Genomic DNA, 20,299 nt, shown 5'->3' with positions numbered 1-20,299 from the left:
CGTTCAAAAGTGTCTAATTCGTCCAGCCAATAGATTCAAAAATAAAATAGTGCAGTTATCTGGTCGAAAAAATAGAATGGTAGACAACTGGCTGGATGGAAAGGGTGTGGATAGACAAAGGAGGAGGAATAAAGGGAACGAGAGCAAGAGTGAAAAAGCAGCCCGCCCATCTCGAAATTCAACTGGGACCACGGCGGGGGAGTCGCGCTCACCAAATCCGCTGACTAAATTCTTATGTCAGGAAGTTTATTTAAAGAGCACTAAACTGTTATAGGAAGGCAGACTGCCGTATGTGGTATTTTTAAGGTTTACACACCTAACCCACAACATGTACAGCTCTGGGACCCAGCCATCTTCGCGTCGTTTTTTGTTCAGCTTTATGCACTGGAAGAAAAGAAGAGAAGTGACTGAAAGTGACCAGTCCAAAAAGCACTGGTTAACTGTGTACTCGTATGAGAAAAGTCTGTAGAGGTTCCAGTCTGGGGGGACAGACGGCTATCGAGTGCAGAAAAGAGTTTGCGACACGATCAATGCTTATTGTGAGAAGTAGGCAAGTCGGATTTCGTTCCATTACACATTCGTAATAGTGAAATATTCAACTTTGTCTAAACTCTACAGAACATTGCAGCCCCCGTCAATCTCCATATTGGTTGATAACTGGACGTTGGGTAGGAAAAGGTCAAAAATCACCTGCGGCTGGCCTTATTGCGAGCAATAGCTTACCACTGCTTCCAGAATGCGTAATTGAATTTAATCGAATTAGTTTCCACGCATGGTTCGACTACACGACCTTTTCAATCAGCTATGCTGATCTCAAATGAAGGAGAAATTTCTTTGGTCTCGGGGGTAGACGAGATAAACACACGCCCACAGCAGCTAATATTCTGAATATTGTTTGCGAATAGTTTTTGCGTAGCAGGCATGCCACAAACACAGCATTGCAATAAAACAAAAATAAAAAACAATCAAAGACTGGTAAAAAATCAGGTATTATATATCATCAACTTTACTCGATAATGAACGTGGTAGCTCACGTATGAGTAAAGCGAAATAACTCAGACTCAAGAAACTGGTCTACAGCGGCGCACCGATAATCGCTAGTTGGGGTCAAACCCAGATAAAAGATCCAAACCCAGCTTTCGACTCTCTCTCTTCCCACACTCTTCTCGCTTTCAAGTCACCTACCACCCCTGTCTCCTGCAGTAGCATCAGCACTACCACCAGCAGTACAGCAATACCCAGCAATGTCTTTGAAGCTGAGCGCATTGGTGCCCAGAGTCGTGCGCGCGTGCGCCCGGCCTGCCTCTTCCCGAGGTAATGTTTTCGCAGGTAAAGTACGTGCTCGATCCGCCATACTCTGCACGCAGCGGCAGCCACGCGCTTGCTCGGCCCTCCTCTTTCGCTATTCCCCGCCCGAAGAGTCTGCAATGCTCAATACGGACAACGGCACTCTCAATTGAACAACCAAGGAACCCCCACACAGGGGGCTGCTGGACCTGGTTGAGAAGCCGCGCGGGCGTGGGAGCGCACAGCCAATCCGAGGGCTTTGTGTTGATCTGTTTGCTAACCTATCGCTGCCCGCTCATTTAGTTTATCGGGTCCTTCTGCGCCGCCGCGTCCACCTCTGCTCTCCGCACTTCTCTTCCTTCCCCCGTCACTCGCGCAATTACTCCAATTCTCGCCCGCCAATTCTCCTCTTCGTCCGCTAAAATGTCTAAGCCTCATGTTCTGCTCCTCGGAGACATCACCCACGCCAAGGCCGAGTGGGAAGCCCTCTCTGACGTTGCCACCCTCTCAATCTGTGATTCGGGAAACCGCGAGCAGTTTATCAAGGACCTCAAGGGAAAGTACTCTGATGTCGTCGCTGTCTTCCGTACTTTCAAGTCGGTTGGCATTACTGGTCGCATTGATGCCGAGCTTATCAAGGAGTTCCCTCCTACTCTGAAGTTCGTCTGCCACAACGGTGCTGGTAAGTAGTGTTTTTTTACCCCTGTCGTGACAATAGAGGTGGATCTTTGCTCTACCTCAATTGAACTGATTGCTTACATTTTACACAATAGGATACGATCAGATTGATGTCGAGCCTTGCTCGGCTGCTGGAATCCAGATATCAAACTGCCCCTCGACCGTTGACGACGCTACCGCCGACGTCAACATGATGCTCATCCTCGGTGCTCTTCGCAACTTCAACCAGGCCGCCGTCGGTCTCCGCCGCGGCGAATGGAACTCAACCACCCCTCTCGCCAACGATCCCGAGGGAAAGCTTCTTGGAATCGTCGGAATGGGCGGTATCGGCCGTGCCGTCAAGCGTCGCGCCGAGGCCTTTGGCATGACTGTTCAGTACTACAACCGTCGCGAGCTGTCTCCCGAGCTCTCTGCGGGCGCAAAGTACGTTTCCTTCGACGAGCTCCTTGCCACTTCGGACGTCATCTCGCTCAACCTTCCGCTGAACGCCAACACGCGCCACACGATCAACAAGGCTGCCTTTGACAAGATGAAGGACGGCGTTGTGATTGCGAACACCGCCCGCGGTGCGGTTATGGACGAGGCTGCGCTGGTCGAAGCCCTCGAGAGCGGGAAGGTCAAGAGCTGTGGTCTGGATGTGTTTGAGAACGAGCCTACTATCCACGAGGGCTTGCTCAAGAACGAGAAGGTCATGCTCCTTCCTCACGTCGGAACGCTCACGTACGAGACGCAGAAGAAGATGGAGGTCCAGGTCATCGACAACATCCGTGCTGCCATCACTTCCGCCAAGGTTAACACTCTTGTCCCGGAGCAGGTTGCTGCTGGCATCTTCTAAGCGATTAGAATAAAAGACTTTTGATGTTTAGATCTATGATTCAGACTGTATAATTCGCAATATATATCATAAATATTTAGAACGCTCAAGTGCGAAAATTATGAGACTCACTGGAGAGGCTTACAGTTAGTGAAGTTTACATGTTGAATATGTATGAGTATATAAGTATATATATAACATTATTAACAGCCATAGATTGGAAAATAATAAGATGAACTCCTATGATACAATGAATGAATAGAGTATAGATCTTGTAGTAGACAAAGCAGCAGACGCCAGGAAAAGAGATAAACAATTTATAGATAAAAGAGAAACCGAGCAGATTGAAGATCCGTTAACCAGAGGTGAAACTGTAAAAAGAGGAATATGATGGGATGGAGAGCAAGATAATGAAAAATGAGATAAGACCAACGCCGCGCACATAACAACATCATAAAAAAGCGATGTTTTGGCATTTTTCCAGCGGATTCCTTGCGACAAGAGAATTCAGAGAAAAGGAAACACGTATAAGCAAAGAAGTATGTAAAGAGAATAGAAGAACAGTTACTCGGAGAGCAGACTGTCGATCTTTATCCGCTTTACTTCTGAGCGATCCGAGCCCCGGTCGTTATGGATAGCAGGATCGGCAACGGAAGGAGGGGTGGAGTTAATGATGTGCCGGCTCTGTTCGGGAAGATGATGTGGAAGCAATTGCGGTTCGCGCTTGCGAGAGGCCCCGATATGGCTGACGGGCGAGTTCTGGCCGCGCTGGGCCTTGAAGACGGGATCGTAGCCGAGGCAGACGCGCTTGGACTTTGCGCAGTTGAAGCACATGGGATGGCGCTCGTCGCATTTTATTCTGCGCTTGCGGCACGTCAGGCAGCCGGTCTTTGTGCGTCGCTTGACCTCCTTCTGGGGCTTGTGGGCGGTGACGTCGGCGAGGGTGGCCGCGACCTGGGCAGCGGCGACTTGCGAGGGCGCCTGCTGCGGAGCCGGCGGAGGAGGCGGCGAGTGGGGATATGGCTGGCGGTAGTAACCGTCGACGAGGACGGGAGCGGGCTGAGGGCCGACGGGGGACTGCAGGTGTAGCCGTAGCGGCGGGAGGTGCTGTTGCTGCTGCTGCTGCTGCTGGGGTTGATACTGGGGTTGCTGCTGAGGCTGCTGCTGCTGCTGGTGCTGGTGCTGGTGCTGCTGCATGTGGGGGTGCTGGGGCTGCTGCTGGGGCTGGACGGCGTAGGTGGGCATGTAGGCCGCGGCAGCGTAGGGGGCGGAGGAGTATGGCGAGGACAGCGGGGAGATCTGCTGGGGGAAGAGTTGCGGATAGGGCTGCTGGGGCCGGAAGAGCGAGGGCAGCTGAGGAGAAGGCTGCATGCCGGGACGGGCGTAGGGAGTAATAGAGGGCAGAGGGTCGGCCATCATTGTTGGCGATTCTTGCGCCGGCGGGGGGTAGATGGGCGGAGGAGGAGAGGTGATGGTTGCGGTGGGAGGGAGAACAGAGGAGGATATCGAGGACGATGTCTGCAGGAAGGCTGCGGGGCGGCCCTGCTATTATTATAAAGTAGAGGCGCTAGCAAATTGAGCGCGCTCGCGAGCGAGTTAAGAAAGAGGAATGTTGCCCGACTGGTACCGGGTACGGTTGGCCACCACTTGCACGAGCCAGTTGTCGTACCTGCACCGCCACGTGACGCTTGTTTCGGCTCGACGGTCGGGTCCATCTACGGCTTCGCCAAGCCTTCTACGGCGCTTCCACGCGTCTTCCGCTTCGGGAATCTCTTTCGGCCTCTCCCGCGTACGCTGGCCCGCTTCCTATTCCGCGCTCGCGTGGACAAGTCTAGTCCGTGCTTAGCGGGTGAGACGAGAGAGAGGGGCCGGGTGTGAGCGAGGCATTGGACAGGGTGTTTGTTGACGCGCTGTCGCTTGTGAGCCCGTCGTTCGGACCAGTCCGCCCGCTGTTGCTTTCCTCTGCTTGCGTGCGACGAAGTCCAGGTAGGCCAGGCCGCCAATCGGGACCGGGTATCCGCAGATCTCCGGCTCGGATCGCCCGCCAGACAGCGGGCGGCCAGCAGCGCGGCAGGTTTCGCGCACTCGCAAGACGCAGAGACACTGAGAGACATGCATACGTTAAACACAGCGGCAATAAAAAAAACAAAATAAAAACAACCGCCGGTTCCTACGCTCACACTTTGTTTTTGTGCGTGGAAGAAGCTAAAATATTAGCCGGCCAGCAGGCAGATTGACTTTCCACCCGCATCTCGGTCCGTCGGTGTTTTCGGTTTAGTGTTTTCGTAGCCTGGCCAAGCAGAGCAGCAGTGAGTGTGAGGCAGAAGCAGAGAAGCAGCCGCCCTGCTTCGTGTCCACCAGGCAGAAAACCCAAAGCTGATCTCTGATATGAGATGTGTTTAGCGTAGGAGTAGCAGTGACTAGTTTGCTTAGCTTGCGACGCCTGCTCTCCTCGCTTGCTTTACCGGCAGCTCGCTAGTGCACACCTCGATTTGCCGTATCTTAGAGAGCTAGTAGAGAGCTGGCAGAGAGCTAGTAGACGCAGGAGCCGGCGAGAGATAGGAAGAGCCGGAGTAGTCGAGGAAGACTCTCAGAGACGAGCTGGGGGAGGGTGGAGGAGACAGAGCGAGAGCAGAGCAAATAAGCTTTTTCGTCTCCTCTGCTCGCTCGTTTGTATGCCCTTGTGTGATACGAGGTTTGCAGAGCGAGAGCAAGAAGAAGAGAAGGTTCGATGCGGTCAGCGAGGATTTCTAGCACTGAACAGAGCGAGAGCGAATGGTCGCGTAAGAAACCGGGCGGGCTGCTGGCTGTTTCAAAAAGCTGAATATTTTGAGCCTTATTAGGCGACGGGCAGGCCCACCATTCGGGAGCTCTCGTGAAATGAAAAAAGAAAAAAACCGCCGCTTGACCACCTGCGCTTGCTGAGCAGGAGCAGAAGGGATAAAATAAGATTCGCGGTAAGGGTACCATGAACCCTACTAATAATCTGCTGCAGAGCCTTTTTTCCTTCTCGGCTGACATCTTTCCTCGACTAAAACTTAAACCGAGGGCGGAGCTGCAACGTCGCTGCACTGCACCCGCTCACTAGTTTCTAGCTTCGAGGGAGTCGGCGATAGAGGCGAAGGCTGGAAGATCGCTATCTTCGGGTTCTGCTGCTGCTGCCGTGCTGCTCCTCCACTGCTCTACTGCTCTACGGCTTCAATAGCTGGGTGGCTCAATTTCGTATTGCGGCCACTCGCTCTGGAAGCCGAGGGAAGCTTGGACAAGATTAGAAGCAAAATTCCAGATGTAAGAAAAATGAAATTCCAAAAACAATCACCAGCTAGTTCGGATTAGGGAACAAAACTTCGGGGGTAACTGACATGTCTATCATCGACGTCGCTGGTGGTTGCCGCGTCGCAGCAGCCGTCGTCGTCTCAGATTCCAATGTTCTTTCCAGGACCTTGTCAGATCTAGCGATTCCGTCGGAGATCAAGTTTAACGAATTTGCCACCGATTAGCTAGCCTGGCTAGCTGGTTGGCTGGTGTGCGGGTTCCGGGGCCCTCTTCTTGCATTGCAGCAGCGTTCAGACTTCGTTGATCGCAGATCGATCTCTTTTGCACACCCTTGCGCTCTTGCCGTTATGTGACTCGTAGATTAGCTGTTGCAGCGCTTTGTAGATCAGAATACATTGATCTGCCTTTCAGTTCTAGTTCGATTGTGCTTCTAATTCAGTAAGTAGATCTTCCTTCTTTCTCTACCTGAGCTCTCTGGCAAATGCCACGTTGTCTCGCCTTCACTCGCCACTGACTGGCCGTTCCTGAACTCTGACTCGTCTCCTTCCATTACACACATGCTTCTCTACCGCGCCCCCGTCCACTGCTGCACATTGCCCTTCATTAAGTTAAACCTCACTGCCCCCCTCATTTCAGTTTTTCTTGGCATGCGACAGCGCCGTCCGGTAGAAGAACACCGTACACTTGCCGAACCTGCAGTAGAAGCAGCAATACGAACAAAAGAAGACGCGGGACCTCCTATTTCATCATCGGTTTTCGTCCAAGAGGTATTCCAACCGAGGTACGCGGGCGTAACCTAGTCCCTGAACGCTTGCACAATGAATGTCACCACCGTTCGCCGAAGCGACGGCAGCGAAACCTTTGCGTTCGCTACTTATTTTTCTTGTTTCCGCCGCCAATATATTCCCCATTGCTAATGTAGCGCACGCAGACCCTTCATAACCACCCAAGATATCAGAGGACAAACCGAGAGCGTGAGATTAGGGAACCATGCGCAATCGAGATCGGGCCGATGCTCGGTCTCTTTTCACGGGGACATAGTAAGGTTCATATCCGAGGGCCCGGGAATGCAAAGTCCGAGGGCAGCGGCGCGGAAGCGAAGGAAAGAAAAAGCAGATGCAGCTTGCGTGGGCCAGTCACACAGCCGGGCTGTGAGCTGGAAATCTGCCATAGAACACCGGTGACGCAATTTTCGACGGCTGAACCTGCGCGACGAACGGAAGGAGTCGGGGGCTCGGGCCACTGAGCTAAGGTGGCGGCGCACATCCTTAGCCATCAGACGCGCGTGCTTACGCATTCTGAGATTTCGAGATTTTATCAGGGCGTGCAGTGCAGCAGGAGCAGCCGACTTCTTCGGAGAACATGCTTGGTTCTGTACAGGAGTGTGGTAGACTACTGCAGACCAAACAAATACCAGGTCAGAATAGATTCGTCCGTATTTCTATCATGCGCTATATAATCTATCGTATACAACACTCGATATTGCTCCCGAGGCGAGAAAATCTGATTAGTGAGCTCTCGACGCCGCCAGTTGCGCGCGTACTCTGGACTTCTTCCTTCTATACACGTGCAAACTTGAATAGGTCGCCCCTCTCTTTACGGTCTTGAATCATGCTCACGCTTGATGCTTATCACCTCGACTGCGCTTGAGCGAGATTAATCCCAGAATATGACGTACTGGTCGTGTAATGCACTCAGCTCTTTGTTCAGCATGAGAAACAGGTCGAAGCCAGGGGTGACCCGGCGAGGGGCCATGAGTTCAAGGTTGGCTTCGTTATGTGTCATTCGGCTGTTTCGCTGTCAAAGCATATAGATCCCTAGCTTCTCTTCCTTCCTATCTTTCCTTTCTTTTATTTTTCTTCTCGCGTTTCGTTTATTTTTTCGTGATTGCGGTAGTCGTGCCTAGTCTTCCATTTGATCAACACGATTTAATCAAAGTGCTGCTATACGAGTCATATCAAGAGTGTGGCCCAGCCCGGTGAAATGAAAGAGGCTTTTCTCAAGAATCAACAGATTCAGCCGCCCAGTATTCCAGATTTCTGCTCACAGCTCAAGTCAACTGTTTCATACCCTGCATATTCTACGTCTTCTTCTGCGCGGTCTCTAGTAGAAGATCGCGCAGATCATGTCTGGCTTTAATGTGGATTATCGATAAGCTGCCTTCTTCGTCTTCTGCGGAACAAGTTGTGCTGGACGACGCGGGACCGCATTTCTTATAGTGGTCCGCCTGACTGTTCCCTCTTTAATACGTAGCTGCTCACAATTCAGCAGCGGAGACGGACGTGTCCAGTTCCGGACCAGGATTGCTGTTCGAGCAGCCGATTGATAAATTGAATGCTATATAATCAACAAGCAGTGATAGTTATTGCTGCTGTACTGTTGTATAAATCCACTCCGCGCACACGAGCACCTTGCCTGTCCGCGGACGCGCGGAACGAGCAGATGCAGCATACTCTCGTCGCCGAGCCTGGATTATAAAAATGTCCGAATAGTCGACCACGAGCACGATTAATATCGAAAAAAACCAGATCATTTGACCAGCCTCAAACTACGGGACCGAAGCACAAGTCTGAGAATCCGTGCCGTGCCTCTTCTACATCAATCAGCTGTCTCGTCTTTGCTTGGATTGAGAGGCCTGAGAGGTCGCCCACCCAAGATTTATAACCGGAGTGAGACATTGCTTCGGTCGGCTGTTGATTATCTTTTGAATAGTAATTCTGTTTACAAACATGCTACCCTAGTTTATCCAGTTTTCTTATTCGCTGACCTCGTGTTCAAAAGCACGACCTACTATCTGCTAAGTGCTTGCTAGATACTGTAAATATCTAATAGAGACCACAGATAAGAGAACGAGAGAATCTGAGGACTGGCTTGTTTACAGCTTTGCGTTTCTCGCACAATCACATTATGGTTCTATCTTATTTTGCTTTTTCTTCGTTTTCATTTTATCTCAAGCCGCTGCACTAGCCTCGTTCGCCAGCCAGGTAGGATCGCGCGGCGGCGGCGGCGGCGGGAGGGGTTTTTTTCCCTGTGGCCGCGGTACCAGGCCCGTAGATTAACCAGCAGCGACTCTCATCACCGCCAGACAGGCCCGGCTTATTGGAGGCCTCCTAGGGCTAAAGTATAATATTTTTATATATTATATTTTCATTTGAAAGGTCTGTTATTTATTTCTATTCTTAACGGCGGAATGACACGCTCACTCCTGCATTATGGCGGCCGTTGAGGTGCGTCTGCGAGACTCCCCTAGGGCTGGGTTTCAGCGATCGGCCTCGGAGAACCGGATTTTGGATGACAGATCGGAGGACAGAACGGGAAGAGGCTCGCGTTTCGTCCTCTGTCTCAGACAGGCACACACAATGCATTGCACAGCTGGATACTTCCCTGTTCGTGTTTTCTTATTTTCGCAGAGGCGAGGCGACGCAGGCGGCGTACGTGGGCAATCACTCTACACAATGATACCAGTCGCCCAGCTGATTTGTTGTTGTGGCTCAGCTGATAGCTTCTAGCTAATTAGTTTAGTGAGTTACCTTGACATTAGGCCGCACTATACAGAACGCGTCCTATAAACAGCAAACTATGAATTATTAGATTAGCAATAACAGCCCTCTGCACACGCGGTATCACTGCCCTTCCGGCTTCCTGCCCTCGTCCTTGCGCTCGTTCTCCAACCTCCCCACCAGAAAAATACAATTTCAGCCGCCGACCGTTTCCTGCGCTGCCGATCTCCTTCAAAGTTCGAGGTACATATGCCCGTAATTAGATACCTGCCCCTGCTATAAACGAGATAGAACTAATTACTTCCTTGCCTTGGAGTCATGCCCACCGAATCTAACCACGCGCGCGTAGCTCGTTTTGCTAATCGACAACGCCCCGCACTTAGTGCCGAGCCTTCTTCAAGTTTTTGACCCAGCTTCCATTGCAGTTGACTGGAGAGACGTGAGCTTGGCGCTCGAGTTTCTTCTGTCACTTCTCGCTCATAGTGATGACTCGGTAATCCGACCACGCGAGAAAATAATTTTTGACACCTTTGTGTGGTTTATTATGTTACATAATTCTAGCAGCGTCGTATCAATCCATGTTTGTGCTGCCGTCACGCTGAGCTGATTTATCAGATCATGCAGTATCTGACTTGCGCATGCATACCTGTGCGATGATTAGCAGCAGCGCGGATCATCCATCAAACAGGCAGTAGACTGCATGAGACTGCGCTAGTCCTCGAAACCCCATAGCGAAAGAGTGCTGCATTATAGAATCAATATATGATTACCCGTGCTAACGTCTGAGTATCAAGCTATTACTGCTCAAGAGAGACCTGCATAGATATCAATGCGGAGCTCGGAACTTGCGATGGAGAACGGTTGTCGGGAAGACTTGTTTCCGTTTCGCGGGCGGATGAGGTATCCTATGTCCACAGCTTACTATTTCTGTCTTTACTTGTCTTTTGTCACACGCTTGCCATGCCTGCTATCGGCCTTGTACACCGCATCCCATCTGCAGTGTAAATTAATATCGTCGGATGATAGAAATAGAACCGCAATTGACACAAGAGACTTTTAAAATTTTCCACTACTCAGATATTTACTACTTTTATCACTTAACACGTAGATAAGCTTGCTCCGAAGAAATGTTACCATTTACAGCTAACTACGCGTTAACTAAACTACGCGCGCACTAGTAAAATTTTTTAATTACGCTGGTTTTTTCGTTCAGTTGAGTTTTGCCGAGCGAGGAAGAGCCTTCCTTCGCTAGTAGGTTGGCTTACCGAGGGCCAGAAACGTTAGGGGAGCCCCGTTTAGCAGACTGTTGATTTATCTTTGGTCTCAGCCGCCTCATACACTAGTGATTATTTAGTGAACTATGATCACGATGGACACTTGCGTTTGTATAAATATAAATGGAGGACCGCAGCCCCCCTCCTCTATCGGATATCCAATATAAAGATACGCAGCCGACCAATCAGAACGCCGTAATAAGAGTGACCTCACGACGGCGGCGGGCGTTGTGTGGCAGCTCGACGGATCCATGCCGCGCGCCAGTCGGCGGGCTCTAGAACGCTTCGGCATGCCTTGCCCTCCTGATCGGGTTGCGGTTTAGAGCAGTTAGCGGGCAAGCCATGTGTTTACCTCATGCCTCGCTTTTGCTAAGAGAAGCCTTAGCCTGCCTGAGCAAGGACGCTAGTTAGTCTCCCGACTGCGCGGTAAACCGTTTGGCGGGTTCCACTGCGAGAGCAAGACAGAGCTTAAATTAGATCGAATCGGGAGATAAGCTAAGAGTTTAGCATTTTTGGTTTTTCGAGTTTCCGGCGTGTATGCGAGGTTGGTTGGCGAGCTTCTGTTTCATTCTCAGTCAGCCTCTCTTAATTCATTGCTAGGCCCTCCCCGTTCTGTCATCGTTCGGCCCGAAACCTTTGCCGGCTTACCCGTCAGTTTTCTTTCTGAGATATTCAAGCAGAGACTCAGCCAGCCTACCAATAGAACGACACCGCTCTCGGCACGTAATCAAGAGTGAGCATTCCGAGGAGCTACTATAGAGCGCGTAGAGAGGGAAGCAGAGAGTGGCTCAGCAAAAACTTTGTTTTCTTAGTGTGCCCAATAGAATGACCTCTCTCTTGGTTTTCTCTTGTTTCGGTTTCTCGGCAAACTTTTCTTTCAAGCGCGTTGCGAGTATATTAACTTCTAGCCGAGCGACCAAAAACCCGATCATGCATCTGACTAGCGCTGCCCGTTTTTGAACTGAGTTTGTTTAGGACTATCAGTCAGCTGTGGGCGAGGGGACCCACTTCTGGCTGTCGTCTTTCTGTTTCGCTTTCTGTCTTACCAGTTCATTCTACTCTATGTCATCTCTGGGCATCTATATTGATGTTCTTCGTCTTTATTTATCCGCTGTTCCTCGGTCAAATGGTGGGGAGGGGGGACAGAGTTTGAGAACTCCCTCTGCATCCATCTCTACCCGCACTTGCACGTAGAGAGCGCAGATGAGCGACGGCTGCAACACCGCGCGCTCGGTATCCTACCCGAAACCAACAGCGCAGGAATATTAGCTGTCCGACCGAGCAGCCTGTCTGGAACTGGGCATTTATTTCCTTGTTTAAGTAGCCTGCTGCATTAACCGGCTCGACCAAAGGAAAGGATGCCAAAAAAGAAAAAGAATGAGGGTTTTGCGCTTGGAGAGTAGTGGCCCTGCCTGCTTCTGAACTTGTGCGCAGTGCGCTGATTCGGCTCGGAGTTCGGCTCGCGACGAGAGCGAGGAAAGCGAGGAATGGGAAGAAACTTCGTACTAAGCACAGAGAATTTTCTATTACACCCTGCCCGCACCTGTTTCATAAAAAGAAACGATAGACTAGGAAAAAGAAAAAAAGATGACGAGTTCAGTGCGAGATTGTAAGCAGGTAGGCGGCCGTCAAATCCTGCAGACCTCGGCGAAGAGCGCGCGCGCGCGGGTGGGCGAGCGGGCAGTGGTAACGAGCTTGCAGGACTCTCGACGTACAGCTACCGCCCCTGCTACTACTTCTTTTGAGACATCCAACGTTGTGGGAACACGATACACCCGTCCGTGTCTTGCCCTGACGTGGACGCAGGATACTTTTTGGGACTCTGAATGTCTCGAATAAGTGATCGGCGAGCAAGAGAGGAATTGCCACAGCGCACTGGGATTCTACAGCCTAGGAAGGGTACGAACGTTGAGCTTCGACCTTTGTATTACGTTGTATCTCCACTCTGGAAATTACCTTTCTCTCGACTGTCGAGCCTTAGTCTATCAGCAGGTATGAAAAGCGAAGGAGAGGGGACGGAGGGAGGGAGGCTAGGGGACGGGATGCAGATCTACCGTCTTAGTGCGCCATTTTCGATGCGGTTCTTAAATAGTACTCGCAATCTCACGAAAATCTGAGAACCGATCATGCGCATTTTATGAAAACCGGCCATTAGTTCCTCTTCTTATCCTGCTCTATTTTTTTAATTGGCTCCCGCCGACTCCGTCAGACATCTACAACGCGGAATCCGGCGAATTCCGACCGCTCACCAGCATGACGACGACAATATCAACCCCCGACGACGTCGAAGACTAGGGCGGCGGGCGGCGTCGCCGTCGTCGTCGGAGCTGGATTTTTAGCTTCGGGAGGAAACAAGCGCCAGCAGAACCGGTTCGGCTGATCTCAGTGCACATTCGTGTTGCTTTTTATCACACTCGCTTACGACCGCTCTCTTCTCGCTAGACCGAGGCGTGCCCCCTAGCCTTTGTGTACACACATTCCGGCCGAGCCTCTCTGCCTTCCTTAACTCTTCTTTCTTTCTCTCGCCCTAAAACTCTTCCCACTCACCCAGAAAACCTTAAATCTGACTTTTTCCTGCTGTTTGCGCCCCAAATCCAAAATCGTACTTCGTTCCAAGAGAGAAACAGAAACCTTCTTTTGTTCCATCGCCCACCGCTGTCTGACCCACCGTGGCGGCGCTTCTTGACCCGACACCTACTTTCTGGTCGCGGTCGCGGTCACCCTCGCCCCTGCTGCTGCTGCCCGCCGCGTGCGCACGCGGCTAACCCTAATCCGGCAATCTTCCGGAAGAGTTGCAAACGTCACTCTCCAAACCCTATCTGGACACGATTTGTTAGTTGCGCGCGACGCCTCACACAGCTGTGTGTGCGTGTGCGTGCGGCCCGGAATTCCTTGAATCTTCGTCTCCGTACGCGGCTTTCCCCGCCGGTCGGCGGTCGCTGGACTTTGTGGATATGTGACGAAAACCAACGGAAGGACAAGCCTCGGCTGTTGTCTCTGCTCATGGCGCTTAGTTAGACGGGCGATTTGAGAGTTCGTGTTCTCTTGGGTGCGACTAGGAGTAAAGTACGGCTAGTTCTTTCGCGCGTACCTAGTACTGCCGATGATGTTGCTTCTGCCCGCGACGCTGTATCTCGTCGCAATTTCCCATCTTTCGTCATCACTGCTATATTCCGGTAACGTCCTACATTTCAGCGATCTACAAAGTAAAAAATAAACACCCTCTTTGTTGGCAATCGCCCGGCAAAACATGTAACTTTGCGAAGACCGTCACCGAGATATCACTTTTCGTCGTCGTTCTGGAAGGCGAAGGCAGCAGCGCGAAGTTTGCACTTGGCCGTCAACCAGTCTCTGGCGCATGCATGCATGCCCTTCCGCAGCAGCATGTTTCAGCTTCCTCACCTCTCTCCGAAACTTCCGTGATCTTGCATCTTCTCTCGATAGCTGGCTGTTCTTGCAGCTCTTGCTGGCTCGAAGACGGCTACGGGTATCGCCGATTCGCCTAACGTGGAAATAAAAGAGATATCGGATAGTATCAATATCTGGTTGTCACCTGGAACTCAGCCGCTGACAACAGCACTCATATATTCTAGACGGGCGAAATTACAACCGTAGTCGAAATAAAGTGACGTAGAAGTCTGCTACGCGGTCTAGAATATCTTCTACTCCGCCACAATTCTTCTCTAGCAATGCGTCGGAGAGCGAGAGACTAGTGAATTAGAGCTGGATAGAGTGACAAGCGGCATATGACGAATGTGCTTTATAGCCTTTTGCTGAAAGAGGTCATTTTCGGAGCCGGCTGGCGAGCCGAAATGAAGGGGTAAACAACAGTCTGTGATAGGGCGGTGGGTGAGAAAGACGGCAGTGCAAAACGCGGCACATGTCGTCGAGGACGGGTTGAGATCCAAGGCTTTGATATCGTGTGGCTTATACGTAGGAGTATCGGCTCTCGGTGCAGGGCGGTATGCATCGGAGGAGGGGGACAGGTACTGGGCGGAGGTTACTGGACGCATCTGTCCACGGTAGAGGAGATTCAGAGGAGAGCGTAAGCACGACGACGCCAGGCACGTCGGCCAGCGGCACAACGAAGACGAAACCTGAAGTCGAAACCGCGCTAGATAGCTTCTCAAGACATGGCGATTGAACATCAGGTATCTACAATACAGAAGTGCTTGCTATCCCGAGGCATTCGTAAAGCGACTACTGAGGCGGGGCGAAGCGGGGCGAGAAAGGGTACCTGAGTGCGGAGCGAATCGTCAGGGAAGGCAATCTAGCTGCCATCACCTCCGCATCTGAATCTTAATAGACCGGTCTAGTGAAATGAAGGAGATGATTACGAAGATTTGGGTAGTCGCGATTGGCAGATTGGAATGTAGAGCATACACAAGGTACTGGTAAGAGGTGATGGTGACCTTGGGAGTGGCATCTCGCATATCGCGCACGGCGCTCGCCGACTAGAATTACTCGAGCACGCGAAAGATTAAAGGCAAGGGTCCAGAATAAGTGCCCCTGGGGTGGCGCAAACGTCATAGGCGCGGATAGGGACCAGCAAGAAAGTACGACGGACTACAAAACTAACAGATCTACAACTTTCAGAAACATGATTTGTATCTCAGCGCGTGATAAAAAAAGAGCTGTTACAAAGGATAAGGCGGGTTGGCGGGGCTGCGAGTTAGACAGAGAATGCGGGCCTTCTCCTTCCCTGTCAAAAGAAGCAGTCATAGAAGGAGCTGGCGCCGCACGCTAACACTAGGCTCGCGGTTCTGCACAGCTGCCGTGCACTCGAGCGGGCAAGCGCGTCTAACCCGCTCCATCCCATCGCGACTACGTATACGCACGCTCCTGCATTCGATGGATCTCTGCTCCGGTGTGGGTCCTCGGGTTTAGATGTTACGAATAGGGCAAAAATCAGGGTTCATGTCCGAGATGCGAAATGAAAGCAGGCGGAAATTGCGTTCGGAGTATGGGTGGCGCGGACGAATGAGTTCCTGGCGGCAAGGACTGTTACTGCTCAGGAGGAAGCGGAAAAGACATGGTTAGGGTAGGTTAGGTAGTTGGTTGGAGGCGACGGCGGCCGAGAAATAATCGAGATTTGGGTGTCTCGATTCACTTCAATCTCGAGCGGCTACAATCTCAGACGCGCGTATAAAGTAGAGCGAGAGGGAAGGAGGGAAAAAAGTTTAATCCCGCTGTGTGCAGATTGACGGAACCTTCTGGTCTGCAAAAAGAAGGAAGGCGGCAGGATCCGGTCAGCACAGAAGGGGGCTGGAACGGGAGGACAAAGGGAACACGAAATGCAGACGAGTGTCTTAGATGGCAACGGCACTGGTAAATGTCTGGTAAAGCGCTAGAATGATTTTATATTATTAAGCTTTGGTTAATTTCACCGACAGATCGTCCCTTTCCTAACGATGACAGCCAGGACAGACCGGTTGCTCCCCAAGAGCCGGTCCAGCCAGCCAGTAGCTCCGTTTAGTGAGTTTCAGTGACGAGTGCCCCAGTGACGCAGCACCGCTCAGGCCCGTCTGCAGCGGTCAGCCGCCCGTTTGCTTCATGTTGCCCCCTTCCCTCTTGCGCGCCCGTCTCAGCCGCCACAGCCCTTACCCTTTGGAAGGTTTGTTTCGATAGCCAGCATGTCCTTTCTGTGTTCGTCCTCTTCTAGAAAACAATCAAATAAATTAACAGAGAAGAACCTTTCTCCACCTGCCAATATATTCAATACGAACTATTTCCTCATTGGCATCCCTACGCCGTCACATAGTCGTATAGTTATGTTATTACCCCCTTCCACTCTGTAGAATAGTCCATTCACTTTATGCCGTGCTAATCAGCTCCGTACATACGTGCGGCCTTTTCTGCAGCACGAACTATCACATCAAAACTCTCAGGCGCCCGAAAGGGCCCACCACATCTTCGATTTAGCGACCCACCAACGAGGCTCTACCATTGTTAGTCGTCCTGAACACGACCCTTATCTTCCATCTTCTATTCCAGTATCATTCGTCTGCTTTCGTTTACAGTCTGGTATCCGGTACCTCTTCTCACATCGGCAAGATTAAGCACGCACGCGCAGCTTGCGCGGCTGCCCTGCTCGTAAACCCAAAAGAATATCTCGTCTTTCGCCAGGCTCCATGTCTCAAACTCGCTTCCCTTTAGGTCTCTTCTTGGCTTGCTCGTTTCAGAAATGTGAAGGCTGACGTATGCGTATTCTGTGTATCCAGCTCTCTGTCCTGCGCGGGCTTGGCTGCGGTCGTGCTGCTGACCTTGTTGGTTTCGCCGTGTACGGAACCTCATCACCTCTGTACAGGCCGCGCCCGCGCGCACTCTCTCTCTTGCTGTTATTCCTCTCATACCCGCTGGTGAACATGTAACTTTCGGAAAAGGCAACAGGAAGCGCTTCCAAACGAATGCTCGGGAAGGTGCCCCAAGCGCCATCTCGTATTGTAGCGAATCGGCCCAATGTCGTAATCCCTGTTGCCGGTCCTGCGCGCGCGTCCTTCTCGTCTATAAACACAAAGAAGATTGAGCACGATCTCCACGGCTTGCCCTCTGAATACTGAATATCGGCTCCATTTGATGCATAGTCTTGGTTGTCCTAGCCCTAGCTTCAAGCTCTAGCGAAAGGACGAAAGATTCGGCGTTGGCGCACCGGCTCATTCCCACATACCCCGCATTCACGCGCACTGTTGCCCTGCCGTTAGCTTAGAGACAATAGAGAGTGCGTGGAGCATACAGATGCAAAGACATGAATGTGAACCCGTATACTTGCTTCTTCACCTCAAATCTCTGAATGAGAAAGACGACCCGTACCCGAGAGGCGTTTCTGGTCGCTTTCTTTGTTTAATAGTCATTGCTTTATCGTCCAAACAGTCTCCAGCTATGTATTTGAACAAAGAACCATGCGTGTAGTGTATGTGCTCTGCACTGCACTCGTGATGAGTAATTGATTATTATTGTTTATTGTTATTGATTATGTTATTGATTATTAAGGGTTTTTCAGTATGTGTTGAGAAGCGTTACATTTACCTTTCATACTTCTTCTTTGTTATCTTTAGTTTGTCTTTAGCCACTTCTTGTCTTGTGACCTCACATTTGTCCAGCGCCACCTTATAATAGGGACGCTCCTTCTGTTTGTTTATTCTCTAGTCTTTACGCTCAACACATACTTTTCCCTAGTTGATATTTGGTCTTATTACTTAAGATTGGAATCCGCAAATATTACAATGCGTATGCTCTTCAGACAAAAAATCAGGGAATAGAGATCAAATTTTCAAGCGAAAATTCGGCAATTAGCGGAACCAGGTAGGGAGCACGACAGGCGGGGAACCCTGTCTATCAATAAATATTCCCACTAAGTCGTTCTCCCAGACGGACGTAGCCACCTAATCGACCTCCCACCTCGCTAATACTCAGCGAGGGACCCGCCGCTCCATGGCGCATCTGCGCTACATTGCTAGTTACTACACTAACTAGAGTAAGAAACCACGCCTTACTACACTATTTGTACTCACTGGACGGATTTCGTTGGTTTTGTTATCTGGCGCGAGGGTGGATACCGCTCCTTCCCTCGAAGAACGGCGGAGTACCTCGCAAATTGGATATTCCAAGACTTTGCTCTCTGAAGATGCTCCGTTTTTATGGTTATCTTAGAGAAGGGGTAGCAGGTCCTTCTGGGAGTCCAAACGGTTGCTCTCACTCGCCGAGAAATAAGAACTAAGGTTTTGCGCTTCGCAGTTCGCACTCTTTCGAGTGTCCAAGAGCTCTCAGACAGATGCAAATCTCCGTCTTAGAAATGGATGCCCAGACCGTTCGTACAAGCCATCAATGCCAGCGCTAAGCAATCAAAAAGGTATGTCGAGCAAAGCGACCTCGTTTGCCAGTAGTAAGGATGGTAAACGACGGCTTTCTTGATTGTGGGAGGATGCAAGGATCAAGGAAAAAAAGTGTGGCTGGGCTGCGGAAGTGTGGCTCACCTCTACCAAGATGACAAAAGTTAAAATAGATAGGAAGGGAGGGTGTGTACGGTAACTTTAATGTCCTTCCCTTCTTGTTTTGTGTTGTTTTGACGGATTTATGTGACGTGATATTCGGGTTGATTATAGTGACGGTCAAGCGCTGAAAGAGAGACAAGACAGGATCAGATCTTACGAGACTTCTGCCGAGAAGTGTTCGAGAACTTGAGATTCACGGATTGGATAAGTGAGATCCCCGGAGGTTGGCGGGTGGTCGTGTGGTTGCGCACGGTCGCCCGTAGTCACCAGTCCGACTCGAGACTACGCAGCCTAGCTCACTCATACATGCTCTCCTGGCAGCTTTTTAATTTGATCTTTAGCGGCGGGGGCTTTTTTTCTTCCTCCTCGGATTTGTTGCTGATGTTTTTAATTTGTGCAGGGTATGGTTAGAAGTATGAATTGAAAAGTCTGAAAGAAGAAAGACCGCACTGTGCTGCAACCTTCTCGAGAATGTTTATCACTTCCGCAATTTGACCGCCCGACGAACAGAAAAATGGAAGGATTTACAGTCTCCGAATGTCCGACCGCCCTTCGTTCGGACATTGGAAGGAAGGAAGGGGGGGAAGCAAAGCAGGGGGCCGAGTCTGGAAAGAGAAGGAAGGAAGCAGACAGAAAAAGAGAACAGACCAATTGCGGGAAATTTGTGTTTGTGTCTCTCACGAAATGAAGGCACCCTTCGGATTTGAAAGCGAGGTTTGTTGGATGTTTGAGTTTATGGGCGCGCAGGCAGACAAGACAGGTGGGCAGTGTTGCTTCCTGACCGACTCTATAGTTTCAAGTTGTCTTGCTGCTGGAACTGGAACTCTCGCTTTCTATTTTTCGTTTGTCTTGTTTTGTTTACGACCGCTAGATAATAGTCAAGGTTCGCAATAGACGAACGCAAACAATCGGCAACCGAGTTAACCGAGAGAGAAAAAAATTTGGACTAATCACCATCCTCTCTCTCCCTTCGGCTTTCGCACCACTGGCTTCCGTCCGAGAAGACTCAACCTTCTCGCATGTCGCCGTCTGCTTTCTTTCATTCAACTGTTCAGTCATCAGGAGACTGCTGCCGCCGCCGCCGCGCCGGCCCGCCCGCCCGCCACCAACCTTTTTCGCATAGTGTCTGCCGCCAGATTACCTCGGCCCTGGGACGCCGCCCTTCTACGCCGCCGGTCTTCTGCGCTGTACGAACTTGATTAGAGAAAAAGAGAGCCAGCCAGGTCCAAGGAGCAATCACCAATCGCTAAAGCGAAACTTCCCGGCCTGGCTTGGCGGCGGCTCCATCGGAGAATCTGAAGCTGACCGTGCTCGTTTATTTTTTGACTGCTACTTTTCCGGACAGCAATTTGAAAGATTCCTGGCTGTAAAAAAGAAATGCGCCACGTAGGCAGTGAGTTAGTGGGTGAGCAAATATCTGAGCTTATCTTTTTTTTCTAGGCTGCGAGATCCTTTTGCTGCTGCTGTAGACTGTATACT

The 20,299-nt window shown here is 50.9% G+C and overlaps 3 protein-coding genes across 3 annotated transcripts; 1 reads left to right on the top strand and 2 right to left on the bottom strand.

The window, feature by feature from the left end:
* Positions 1-1,710: 1,710 nt before the first annotated feature.
* BZA70DRAFT_288698 (D-isomer specific 2-hydroxyacid dehydrogenase) lies at positions 1,711-2,800 on the top strand (the record flags this gene model as incomplete). Its single annotated transcript, XM_064914064.1, has 2 exons — positions 1,711-1,969; positions 2,061-2,800. 2 exons carry the CDS (start codon positions 1,711-1,713, stop codon positions 2,798-2,800), a joined length of 999 nt encoding a protein of 332 aa, XP_064769352.1.
* A 185-nt stretch (positions 2,801-2,985) lies between these two features.
* Positions 2,986-4,361, bottom strand: BZA70DRAFT_276309 (uncharacterized protein). Its single transcript, XM_064912280.1, has one exon. It carries the CDS (start codon positions 4,196-4,198, stop codon positions 3,344-3,346), a length of 855 nt encoding a protein of 284 aa, XP_064769351.1. The 5' UTR covers positions 4,199-4,361; the 3' UTR covers positions 2,986-3,343.
* Positions 4,362-14,429: 10,068 nt separating this feature from the next.
* On the bottom strand, positions 14,430-15,354 carry BZA70DRAFT_131887 (uncharacterized protein). Its single transcript, XM_064909565.1, has one exon. The coding sequence runs from the start codon at positions 14,975-14,977 to the stop codon at positions 14,513-14,515; it is 465 nt and encodes a 154-aa protein (XP_064769350.1). The 5' UTR covers positions 14,978-15,354; the 3' UTR covers positions 14,430-14,512.
* Positions 15,355-20,299: the final 4,945 nt, after the last annotated feature.

This window comes from Myxozyma melibiosi (assembly GCF_037950935.1).
Source record: "Myxozyma melibiosi strain Phaff 52-87 chromosome Unknown BZA70scaffold_3, whole genome shotgun sequence".
Taxonomy (NCBI): domain Eukaryota; kingdom Fungi; phylum Ascomycota; class Lipomycetes; order Lipomycetales; family Lipomycetaceae; genus Myxozyma; species Myxozyma melibiosi.
The sequence above is the reverse complement of the archived record's forward strand: the minus strand, read 5'-3'. Positions and strand labels throughout refer to the sequence as shown.